The sequence below is a fragment of the Anabas testudineus genome, chromosome 8 (genome assembly GCF_900324465.2).
Source record: "Anabas testudineus chromosome 8, fAnaTes1.2, whole genome shotgun sequence".
NCBI classification, from domain to species: domain Eukaryota; kingdom Metazoa; phylum Chordata; class Actinopteri; order Anabantiformes; family Anabantidae; genus Anabas; species Anabas testudineus.
Window position 1 is genome coordinate 17,058,408 of NC_046617.1, and position 12,216 is coordinate 17,070,623.

At 39.7% G+C, this 12,216-nt stretch overlaps 2 protein-coding genes across 3 annotated transcripts in view; both read left to right on the forward strand.

Moving 5' to 3' along the window:
- Window positions 1-642: 642 nt before the first annotated feature.
- Window positions 643-8,800, forward strand: emp2 (epithelial membrane protein 2). The gene is made up of 5 exons (XM_026360438.1): window positions 643-819; window positions 6,792-7,103; window positions 7,188-7,296; window positions 7,392-7,532; window positions 7,834-8,800. Exons 2-5 carry the CDS (start codon window positions 7,026-7,028, stop codon window positions 8,001-8,003), a joined length of 498 nt encoding a protein of 165 aa, XP_026216223.1. The 5' UTR covers window positions 643-819; window positions 6,792-7,025; the 3' UTR covers window positions 8,004-8,800.
- Window positions 8,801-11,252: 2,452 nt separating this feature from the next.
- atf7ip2 (activating transcription factor 7 interacting protein 2) overlaps window positions 11,253-12,216 on the forward strand; it is a 7,086-nt gene continuing 6,122 nt past the window's right edge. Inside the window, exon 1 of one of the 2 annotated variants that reach the window (XM_026361785.1) lies at window positions 11,253-11,309. The gene's annotated coding sequence lies outside the window, so the exon portion shown is untranslated. The remainder of the gene's footprint in view (window positions 11,310-12,216) is intronic. The other variant, XM_026361763.1, reaches the window with a different exon arrangement.

Sequence of the window (12,216 nt, forward strand, 5' to 3'; positions counted from 1 at the left end):
AAAGCATGTGGCAACCAAAAGGTGATGTGTTCTCAGCAGTCAATCCAATTGACCCCTGTTTTGTCCTGGGCATCCTGTTCTGGGGGGAAGTCATGATAAAGTCCCAGGTGAATAAGAATTAGACAAAATACAGACAAAAGACTCAGATGCTGCACAAACACAAGGAAGTGGCTAATTGAAAGTGAGATAAGAGTAAAAACACGCAAAAGAAAACCATATGTAGTAGAAGGGAAGGGACGTAATGTGCCAGAGAAGCGTGATATGATTTCAAAGTGATGACAAATATGTGGCAAAGGGCTCTGTGGTCATTTCCATCTCTTCCCTTCTCCTGTATTTGCTCCACTCTCTTTGCCTTTTCATCCCCCTTGATCTCTTTAATTTCCTTTTGTCTGACTCTCCCTCCGACCTCTGCTATTTGTTTCCTTTTCTCCTTTTCAGTCCATCTGCCCGGTGAAGAAACCCAGACCAGGACTTCTGCCCTGAGTCCCACAGTGAGTTTACACACACTTTTCATACTGAGCTTATTCCTCTTGTCACCAATATCACCAATCACACACACATCAAGTCATGTGCTCTCTCTCTCTCTCTCACACACACACACACACCTCCCATCATATTCAATCCTAAACCACACCCAGCTCCAGCTCCAGCTCCAGTGCGCCTCTAACTTTTTGGCCCTTCCTGTTAGTGAGATCTCCAGCTGCCGTGTTCTCACATTTGGAGCCTGTTGTCTTTCTTTCTTTTACATATTTGTTTCCAGTTTGTTTGATTTTTTTTTAATCTTTTTCCAACAGATTTCCTCCTCTGGCCTGAAACTCGGTAAGTAAAGTTTGAATGTGTAGTTTGCTGTTTGTTTGAACGCAGAACGGATTCACGTCCATTCAAATCCAGCAGTGAGATGTGCAATTCACAGGACAAACACACCTCTGCAGCCTGTGTGTGAATCCTGCCCCTTAAAAAACACTTGGTTTAGTTTGATTATTTATGTAACAGTCATTTTAAGGAACTTTTACTGCAGTTTAAATTTTTATACAGATCATAACTCGGCTTTTTCTGAGTCGCTCCAAGTTTCAGATGGTGGAAACGAAAGGGGCGTTGTCAGTCAGTGTGTGTGTGTGTGTGTGTGTGTGTGTGTGTGTGTGTGCGTGTGTGTGTGCGCTCATTACATTTATTTGTTTGAGTGCTGTGAATGAGTGTTTGCTATAAATTAAAAAATATTTTTTTCCCATCGGACACTGGACAGACGTCGTGTTTGCTGTCTCATAGGGACTTTTCATTGATTCCTACAGACTTTATAGTTTACCACTGACCTTTCATCGCTGTTGTTGCTTCTTTGCCTGATGCTTACCACTGATTTATTTTATTATAGGTTTACACGAGTGCATGTGTGTTATTAAACTGAATAAAATAGATTTATAACTTGTCCTGAAATAAGTTAAAGGTAATAATCAAAGGTAAGTCTCTGCAGTTTGGGTGGATCTTTCCCGACTTTATTTGTTGACTGAGTTTTTTGTTGGATTCTTTGTTTTATTATTATTTTATATTATTATAGTTAAAGTTGATACAGTCTTAAATGGTGGAGCCCCCTTGTGGTAAGAAAAAAAAACAGCATCTACTTGTCCTGGTTTTTCATGGTTAAAGAGGAGGTTGAGATTGATTCTCATCAGACACTGTTTGTATCAAGCCACAGAATTATTACATGTCTTAAAATAGGGTAAAAATATGGAACAAGCTACTGGAAACTACTTTGCATCCACATGTTGACATGCATTCAAAAACTGTTCCCAGGATGTGTGGAAAAAATATTCTCAATGTTACACGTTTTCTTGTCTTCTCTCAAAACTACACGTGTGAGATGCGTTAAGCAACCACGATGGCAGCTGAATGGATTGACAGATGAATGAACACTTACTCTATGTGAATGAATGAATGAAAGGGGTAGACACTCTATTATCCTATTGCTACTGCTGCAGCAATGACAGGAAGTCGTCTTTGTGGTGCAGTCCAGATCCCAGATGGTCCATTTCACATTTTATTGGTCCAAAGAAAGTTATTTACAGTAACAATGGTGGGTCTAAGTAGCAGAAAGTGGGAAAGTCCATCACGTATTTCTTCTTTGCTGTCTGTTCTGACGTGTTGTTACACCAGGTCACAGAGTGAAGGCAGAGCTTCAGTGTTAATTTGACTTTATTCTCACTCATACTGATCACAGCAGGAAGAGAGAGGTGAGTGACGTGATATGAGGAGGATTAGTTAGTGGGTTAGTGTGTTTTAAAGGTGCTGACAGGTGGAAACTATGAGGGAACGAGTGTGAAGTGACTGATAGTAAAGAAAATAAAGAGGAGAAAGGGTTTAATCATAGGGTGAGAGGTGGTCTCCTTTACTGTCAGGTGTTCCCCAGCCTCTCTCTGCTGTGTGTGTACACATACACACACCTACACATGCTCGAATCTATTTCAGTGTCTGCGTCCAAGCTAAAAGAAACTCATGTCAGCAGGAAGTACCCAGCTGGGAAACAGTGCGTGTGTTTTAGTGTGTGCATTTGTCTTGAAGCATGCATGTAGTAACAATGTGCAGAACAACTTTTGCTGCTTGGATCCTCGATTCTCTTGGGGTGTTAAACTAAAGTTGACATAGCTTAACTATTTTCGAGCCTCAAGGCAGCTCGTCTTTATGACTAACGCAGAGGGACGGATTTTGGGTCATGGTAAAAGATCGAGAAAATGTTAATTTATTAGGCTTGTGCTGCTCGTAATAAAACCGTCTCATGACCTTTACATAGAATTCCATTTGCAACAACAGTGGTGTTGTTAACCTGGGTTGTGAATGCATCATTTGTTAATGGTTGAACTTCCACTTGTGGAATTTCCATTTAACATTTTATGTTAACTAGAATCTAAAGAATTGACAGAGCTGCACCACTTCTTCTGCTGCTACCTTGTAAAAACTATGACCATCACAGGGCCCAGTGTGAAATGCTTCTGCATTAGTTTCGTCAGAAGAAGCTCGGTTTCTTATTTGAAATGGGGCAGCTACTGTATGTTGGTCTATGATGATGAGGAAGTTGGCCGTCCTCCTGTGACACCCTCAGGCCAAACTGTCATGTTCTTTGCCTCACTAGTGGTAAAGGTGTGCAAATAGCAGCGCTGTCTCAGCATCCTTCATCCAGTTTTTCTCTTCTGCCTCTGAAGACTGCTAGTTTGTTTCCGAGGGTATAGACAGCTGGTTCTGGTTTATAGACGCCTTCTCGTAAATCTGTATTGTACAGTCGAAGATTATAACTCTCACCCTGGACAGTACGGTTTTGTATCGAACGCTATACTTTCTCCACTGCCTCTTACTGCTCCTAAAACGTAAAACAAAAGTGTGTGCGTGTGTGTCTCCAGGTTTTTGAGGGCTCTCCCTAAACAAAGCTTTGTTTGGCCACTGGCTCTGTTCCAGGGTAGATGCGCCTTTTGTGTTTTCTCTAAAAATAAACCTTAGCTCGGCTGTTGTTGTTGTGTACACACACCCTCGCTCGCCCGGGGGGGGGGAAGCGAAGAGCAAAAACAAGAACGTTCACTCTTGATCTGTCATCAGAATTAATTCAAGCGCTCATGGTGGTCGTCGGTGTGAGGTGTTTTGTTCTTTCAGTGTCGCCAGAACAAAATAAAGCTGTCAACCCCTCGGTGAATCCTGACGAGTATTCTGAAGTGGACGTTTAGATGAGAGGAAATGTTGCATTTCAGTCTCATCTAGACGACCTCATAAGGGACCACAGGGTTCCACTGGAAGCCTTCTTGCCTTTTCTCTTCTGCAATCAGTTTTTCCATGGCTAAAGACAGAAAGAGCGCGAGACAGATATGCAGAAAGGGAGAGTGGGACTGTGAGAGAGACGGGGGAGTGAGATTTAGAGGCCCAGCTAAGTCTGTGGCTTTGTATTTTATGAAAAGAGTAAAAAAAAGGACATTAAAAGTCAGCATTTTCCACCAGGCAAGGGAATCAGTCTGTGCACACACACATTCACACACTTGCACTCTTGCACTGAGTCCCCCAGTCTCCTATTATAAGGCTGAGTGGAGAGGAGGAATGGTAGCGTTTGTGCCTGTTTGTCAGATTGTGTGTGTCAGTCGAGGTGGCTGGAGTGTGTAAAATAGATGATAGTGCTTACAGTAAAGTGATATAAACCCACGAGTTTAAAGTTCTTTACGTCTTCAGTGTGTTGCCTTTTTTTGTTTAATTTAACAATACACTATAATCCAGAATATTTGGCTGGTTGACACTTTGGGAAATACCTCTGTGTCTGAATTATGAATATTATAAAGGATTAGGCATGGGGTTTAGTGAAATATCAATGTTATACATACCAGCTGACACTGAGTAAGTCTGATGTACACAACACGCACGTGGCTATGTGGTGTATGCAGCTCTTGCCTGGTGTCAGAGGTGGATATTGGACCTTACACACATTAGTGTCAGCTCTGAGGGAAACCCCTGCAAGCCAACACTGTTCTCAATGCTCCCTGTGGAATAAGGCTCTAAATTTACAGTCAGTGAATGTGTGTGTTATGTCTGTTAGTGACCAAGATTTCTAATAAGGTAATGGTTGGGAACATGTGCACACAATCATTTTAGTATCTGCTGAGCCTCCTCTCTTGTGGGTTATTTGGCAGGTGAATGTGTATCAATCTGTATTTGTGTGCTTGGTATGTGTGTTTATATTTTTCTCACTTCCCTCCATCCTCCTCCCATTCATCCTCTCTTCATTGCGCCCAGGAGGTAGCTGCAGATAGAATCAGATCCAGCTGTGTGTGTGTGTGTGTGTGTGTACGTGTCTCGGAGATTCTAAGAATGTTCCTGCAGGTCAGATTAGGCTCTTCTCTCTGTCTATAAAGAACAATTCAGCAAACCTGAACTGTTTGGCCACTCTAGTAACACAGGGATTGTGTTATATGTAGACTGGGAATTCATCAGACCTCTGGAGCCTCAAAAGCAGACCTCTGTACTGTTATACAAATGTGTACATCATTAGAAATACATCGTTTCTGTTTCTAGGCAAGAATTTCTGTATGTTATTTACACTAAGAAGGTGTTTTTTTTATTATTTTTTTATATCTGCTGCAGGTTTACACAAGATCAGTTTCACATCCACTTATTTCTTTCAAGTGTCAGGTACAAATTACGTGTTGTATTTCACTGTCTACTAATATATTATATATAATATAGGAATAAATTAGGTATATTTGGCTTGAAAAAGGTTTGTTGTTTACATTCCTATGAAAACCCTAAACCCCATATGTCTTGATATAAGCGTATAGCCTACCTTTATATTATTTACCCCTTGTTTCCCTTCCTCAGTCCAGACATGGAGGGCTTATCCTCTGGCACACCCCATAGCCACATGCTCACACACAGAAACTGTGGCCTGCTTCCTGTCGGTTGGGAGGGGCTGTTTTTACTGTGACTCCATTTTGGCGGAGAGGGCTAATTCCTCTGCTGTCTGGTTATGTGTGTGTGTGTGTGTGTGTGTGTGTGTGTGTGTGCCTGCACTCACATGTGCTTTTAAACATGTGTCTTTGCCTGCTCAGCATCTGAGGTGTTGGTGGGATTTCCGGCTGTTTCAGAAATCAAAATCAAATGTGTCCTTGTGTGTTCATGTTTTTGTTGGAAAGAAATGTCGTCTAGTGTTTCGGAATCATGTCTTGAGTATTTATAGCACTATGAATACTGCATGAATGAATGTGTGTGAATAATGCTGACAAAGCATTCAGCATGCTGAGCAAAACCCTTTCCTGTGTCTCTATTTTTAATGTTTTGTTTTTCCCGCAAGACAATTCCTAGTAGAATACACCCAGAAAAGTATCACACTGAGTCAAAAAGGGGAAATACTCACTAAAAAGAGGAATACTGTTGCTATAGGCAATTCTTGTCTTTGTTGAGAAACTGAAAAACACAAACAACATCCAGGTTTCACTAGGTGGCAAAATCTTAAAGAGACGCTCACACGCCTGTTATGACTGTCAACAGGGTTTTCTGGAGCCGTCATAATGTGTCATAATGCTACAAATGCTAAGGTCATGCTGGAGAAAACAAAGATAAGCTGGTATCTGAAACAGCACTTCATGTGTCTTGTCATACAAGCCTTGCATCAATAACAGTGCCCAAGAATGCATAATGAATTAGTTTGTTTCAGTCTCTCCATGTTCTGGCATTCTTGGTGCTAGTACGTGACTTTGTCTGCTGTCATCCTTTTATACATGTACAATACATTTTGGTCAATTCTAAGACTGAACAAAGATCGGCCATTTGATTATGTAAAAAGTCATAGAGAGAAAACACCACACTCCAACACACTGTAGTTGTGCCCATAGTCACACACACTCATTGTTTTTAGCATTCATGTAGACACAACTTGCACACGTGATCTGACATCTTAGCAGCATTTTCTATAATTTGAGGCAAGACTTGGTGGCTACAAACATTGTTCTGGCTGTTTCTTTAACCCTGGATTTTTCACAGTTGTTTGGATTAAAGACAAATTTTGGTAATTAGATTGCAGATGTAGCTGTTACATAACTCAAACGGCCTTTGTATTATTCTCATACATGCAGCATTTGTCTTGTTTATTTTTTAACCATTTAGCATGAATCAAGCAAGGGTCAGAAGTCTTGTGGAAAAATGTTAAATATATAATTACAGTATGTAGTTTACCCGTGTGCTTAATGTACTGTAACCTGATGGAAAACAATGGAGTAATCTTTCAAGTGCTCGTGTGTGTTATTAAAGTATTACATTTATGTTGCTTCCAACAGACTCCTTTCATCAAAGAGGCCTTGATCCACCCCCTGCTATCAGCCTGTGTGACAGTACAAAGAAGCAATCATCCAGCTGGATTGTCAACCACCTAAGGTCAAACATTTATTTTGCACATTGACAATCAGCCAGTGAGACACAGACAGCCACCGAAGCAGCCTGCAAGATTTTCTTTTTTTCGATCTGACCAACGGAACGGCAACCAACTCACAGGATAACGAGACAGGGCAGCCATGTTGATCGTCTTAGCCTTCATCATCCTCTTCCATCTGACTGGAGCCATTCTGCTCTTTGTTTCAACCATCCACAATGTGAGTAGAAACCAAGAGAAAATACGAGTATAACTAACAACAGTTTGTTCACTGCTTTAACCACCTCTCTGTTTTTCCTTCTAGGCGTGGTGGGTGGTATCAAAAGCTGGACCTGATGTTGTTTACAGTGACCTTTGGCTGTCCTGTAATGCCACCTGCTACCCTGTGGAGAACAGCCATACTGCTGCTGCTTGTAGGACAGTTTGTAACTCTGTGTGCACTATGTGTGTGTAAGTTTGTGTTTCGTATAATATTTAACACCTCCTTTCTTCTTCTCTCTCTTTTCAGCCTACCTGCAAGTGATCCAGGCTGCTATGATCCTAGGAACAATTTTATGTTGTGTCAGCTTCTTTGTCTTCATCCTTCAGCTGTTCAGGCTCAAACAAGGAGAGAGATTCATTTTCACTGCTGTTATCCAGCTATTGGCCTGTGAGTGACACACATTTTTTACACATTCATTTCTACTCACTTTTCACTTTCTGAGGTTGGACATGAGACCACAAACTGGAGACATATTAATGTAAAAGTTTAAGATATGTTAGAAGAACTTAAATGTGGCTCTGTATGATAAATCACTCTGCGTCTCATTGGGAAGTGCTGTTCACTACATTAAAATCAGTTAATATGGGAGGGTACTTAGGTTGTTTTAACATTTCTTTGTTTGAAATATTTTCTCTCATCAACGACCGAGTGTAATTTTCATCCTTCCCTTCTTCTCTTCTTCTCCCAGCTCTATGTGTGATGGTTGCAGCATCTATCTACACGGCTCAGAAAGACTCCTTTCATGTAGCCAGTCTTCGGGAAGGCACATATGGCTCTTCTTATATCCTGGCCTGGATCAGCTTCCCCATGACTCTCATCAGCGGCTTCATGTACCTGGTGCTCAGGAAGCGCAAATAGATGTGACAGACTGGATGCAAGAACACGCAGGGTTTATAAATAGGACCACTTGTGCACAAACACATACAGACATACTGTACACTTTTCCTCAACACACACGCCTCCTGCACAGATTTTATGATACCCGTGGGGATTTGAAAATATGTCAGGAATTTCAAATATATTTCAAATTAAGTCTCAGTTTGTGGGACAAACATACCAATAAACATTCAGCAACACATTTTTGTCCATCTTACACATTCACTTTGTCTCACACCTTTCTTCTTCCTGTTCTTATGACTGTAGCAAAGAAGTGTTAGGACTCCCCACTGTGTTGAGTTGGTGACCAAACTATTCTTCATACTATGGTCTTACTATTTTTAAAAATTATAAAAAAAAGCTCCTCAAAACACTGCATGATATACCTACTGTGAGTAGGGGTTTAAAGTGACAGTAAAATAGACTTAGTGTCTAATTTGGAGGGTGTCATGTCATTTTGCCAGCTAAAAACAATGTGATCAATAGGTTCCATCACATAAAGATGAGGTCAGATCTTCTCCATGTAATACATGCAATGCACCGGTGCTACATTCAACATGTGCTTACTCATTGCTCTGCACAGAAATTAAATGGGTCATGTCCAGCCAAGACTCCTTGCTGCATTTGATGAGAACATACCTACACAATACTCTTCCGTCTTTGCCCCTCAGCCATTACGCAGGTCTTGAGGTCTGTTCCAGCACACTGATTACTCTCCTACTCTTGTTTTATTGTCTACTGGTTCCCACACCATTCATTAGAACTTGTCATAAAAAAAACTGACCACAAAGTATAAAAGTTGAGGAAGACAAGTGGGGAGATGTGTCTTAGTGGGACATAGCCCTTGGGCTTGACAAAGGGGTCCATACTTGTTTTGTGAAGCTATAGTCAGTTGATTTGATTTTGTACATATTTGCTGTGTATGTATAGTGAATTATTTGCCAAAATCTTTAGCTAATAGTATGTTAGCATACAAGACATGTAGTGATAACATAGTTAATATAATATGTAAGATTTTAACCCACAGTTTGTATTCTTATGTTACTGACTTGTATTTTACTGATGTTAAAAGAACCAATGATGTGCTGTGATATCTGGGATTTCAAATGACAAAATAGAAACATGCAAACTTGAAATGAGAATGATGGTTTATTTGTTATTATTGTGCTTTGTTGTTCAGAGTTTCATTGGAAAAAAAGATGAAAGTTATTTATTGTTTAAAACCGCTGATGTTTAATTTGCTGTGTGAGGATGTAAAGATGTAATAAGTAAGTCTTGCAGTATCTTTCCCTTCATGGCCTACCTACTGTTTATCTGGTCGGTAACTTCAAGGTTGAATTCATCAACTTTCAGCTCACTTCCTGTGGTTGTATTTTGGGGAGGACGTGAATATGAATGGTCTGAACCCCTCCCCCCGCCTATATTAAAATAACTTTGCATCTTGATGTCATCTGAGTGCTCAGACTATGGAGATGGTAGCCTTGGACAACTTGCTTTTGCATCTGGAGTTTTTTTTTCAGCTAGAAGCACACATTTTAATGTATGGAAGGCAGCATCTAGTACAGTTCAAACTGTATATACACACTCCTTAAGCTAGAACTATTGCCAGCAAAGTTAAAACTATTGCATGGAGACACATTATACCTGCAGCTAATACAAGATATCACTTCTGACGACAGCCATTTTTCTAGTCCTCTTTCTTATTGTTACAGGGAAGAAAAAGACCAGTTGGGTATTAACTTGGTAACTGTTAGGACCAGAAACATTACTATAAAACAAATAATGCAAAGTTGCAAAGTGTCAGCAGTGCACTGGGTTGCTCATGTTACAAATATAAGATGTTGGACAAACTTTGGACCACACAGCCTGGTAGCATTCCAGCTCACCAATAATCAACATTCAGGGTTCAGAAATGAAAGTGGAGATTTTGCACTAATAATAATACTTGAAAATGATCAAAACAACATACTGGAGACCATGATTACAATATTTCTGATATATTGTGTAAAGCTGTCATCTTATGAGTGTTATTTTGAGTAATTAGCTCCTGCTTGCATTCTAGATTCCTTTCAGTGAATCCCTTTAACTTATATTGAGAAGAAAAGTACGTTGCTACGGTAGGCTGGAAAAAGAGATTGCTTTGTGAAATGTTGTTTATAATAAGTTACTTCAATTTAACATGATTGGACTTTACAATTTCCAAACAGACACAAACATATCGAAGATAGAGAACAGAAACAACAGCAGTCTCTCTTAAGAGATGACTCATTAGTGCTAACTGAAATGTTTTGTGTTATCTTTCTATAGTTTGTTTTATGTCACTGTAGATGCACCAGCTTAGCCAGTGTAGATCTATACAAGTAACTCAAATAATCACAAACGTTGTTGAAACCAAATTTATATTTATGGTGATTTGTTTTTAAAACATTTTTGTAGTTTAAATATCTCTGATGCTTTATGAAGTATTAATACAACACTGATTCATAATCAGTGTTTTGGAAAATTAAGCAACTGCTTTTTTTTTTGGCATAGTCTGTTTTATATGTCATGGTAAATAGCATTTCTGCTTGTTGCAGCTTTTAATCTTTCAGTCAAATTAAAGCACATAATGCTATTTATTTTAATCCATGTTACAATATTAGTGGCAACTCTTCTAATCTCTGCTACTCTTTCATGCATTTGCATGCTCCAACTGAAATATTTGTCCTGTACTGACATCCACTGGATGGAAAGAAAACGACACCATGTGTCAGTGTATTTTTAATATCCTCAGGCTACAGAACTGACTGCTGCAAGCTTCTTTCATGCACCGGTGATTCTAATCCTGGCAAACTTCCTAAAAATGCAGAAATAAACACTCGTTTCCCTTGCAAGATTGTGTGCTTATTTTTCCCATCCACCAGAAATACATCTAATTAAATGTATTTTATAGCAAATAAACTTTTTTGTGGTTTCAAATCTATTTAAGAGTCAATACTCATATAGATTGATTCACCTGCTTACCCCCTTCCACACATCCAAGTTGCAATGACAATAATTTATTACATACAAACATAGCAAATGTACGGTTGATTTTAAGGGTGAGTATTTTCTATTTTATTTCACGTAGCTATTTATATTCACACCGAGAAGATAAAAAGTGGATCAAACTAATTATTTCAACATAAAACAAAACGTTATCGAACATTTGTGCAGACTACGCTTTTATTCTGAAAGAATTTGACCGGAACCGGAATTTAGCTTTTTTTTTTGTTTGCAAAGGATCTGGACCCTTTGAAATTGTTCGAGGTAAGTTCATTGTAAATTATACTTTAGTTTCGTTTTTACTGTCTGTTTTGAACACAAAAGCCGTATGACAGCGAGGTTTATTGTTCGGCAGTGAGTTTAGTTTAAATTCACGTTCTCTCCACTGGATAGAAAATGAAGCTAAACTGTTAGCTAACCGGTGGTTGTTCGCAGGCTAATACACACCATCAGTAATGCTCATGACTTTTAATGCTGCCAGCTAACATTGTACTATGGCATTCACAAAGGAGAGTGAATAAAACTCTACTCTCTGTTTGTCAGCACTTAATAAATGCATTTTGTTCATCAATCTAGTAGCTTGGTTGAGTGCTGATATCGAGTATAACGGCACTAGGACGCTTTACACCATGTATCACTCCGCTCCGCTAATAAACACTGACTCTTGGTCGTTAGCTTAATGCTACAAAACAAACTACGAGGAAAAGTTCGAGAGTCTACGGAATTAAAACTTGAATGTTCATCACTGTAGAAAGGCAGAGCAAATTGGAGGGGTGCATGGCTTGAAGAGCAAGGAAATCCACTCTGCCCAGTAGCATCTCTCCAAAAATACATGAGTAAAATTCCACCTGGTGCAAAAGTCTCTATCTGCAGCTCAGAAGGCAGGTAGCTGCAACAGAGACCTGCTGGTAAACCAGTGTTCCCCTGGGAGTTAACCAGCTGTCCCAAAATGTTACCCAGTATGTGTAAAGAGGCAGGGACACATTTGTCTTATAGCAGCCATAGCCTGAAAGCCACAGCCATTCAAAAACAGTCTGATGTGGGACTAAAGGTGAGGGAGATCATGGCAGTGAGTGATTACAGGTGAGATACTTTTTAAAAGTGCACATAGAGCAAGAATTAGCAATCTGATTATTATGATTCATACACATTCACTGTTCATGTACTGTTC

Excerpts from the sequence above, each read along its gene's own strand:
- emp2 (XM_026360438.1), top strand. The coding sequence starts at position 7,026 with ATGTTGATCGTCTTAGCCTTCATCATCCTCTTCCATCTGACTGGAGCC. Across the intron at positions 7,104-7,187 it reads TTGTTTCAACCATCCACAAT|GCGTGGTGGGTGGTATCAAA; the intron begins GTGAGTAGAAAC and ends TTTTCCTTCTAG. Across the intron at positions 7,533-7,833 it reads TGTTATCCAGCTATTGGCCT|CTCTATGTGTGATGGTTGCA; the intron begins GTGAGTGACACA and ends TTCTTCTCCCAG.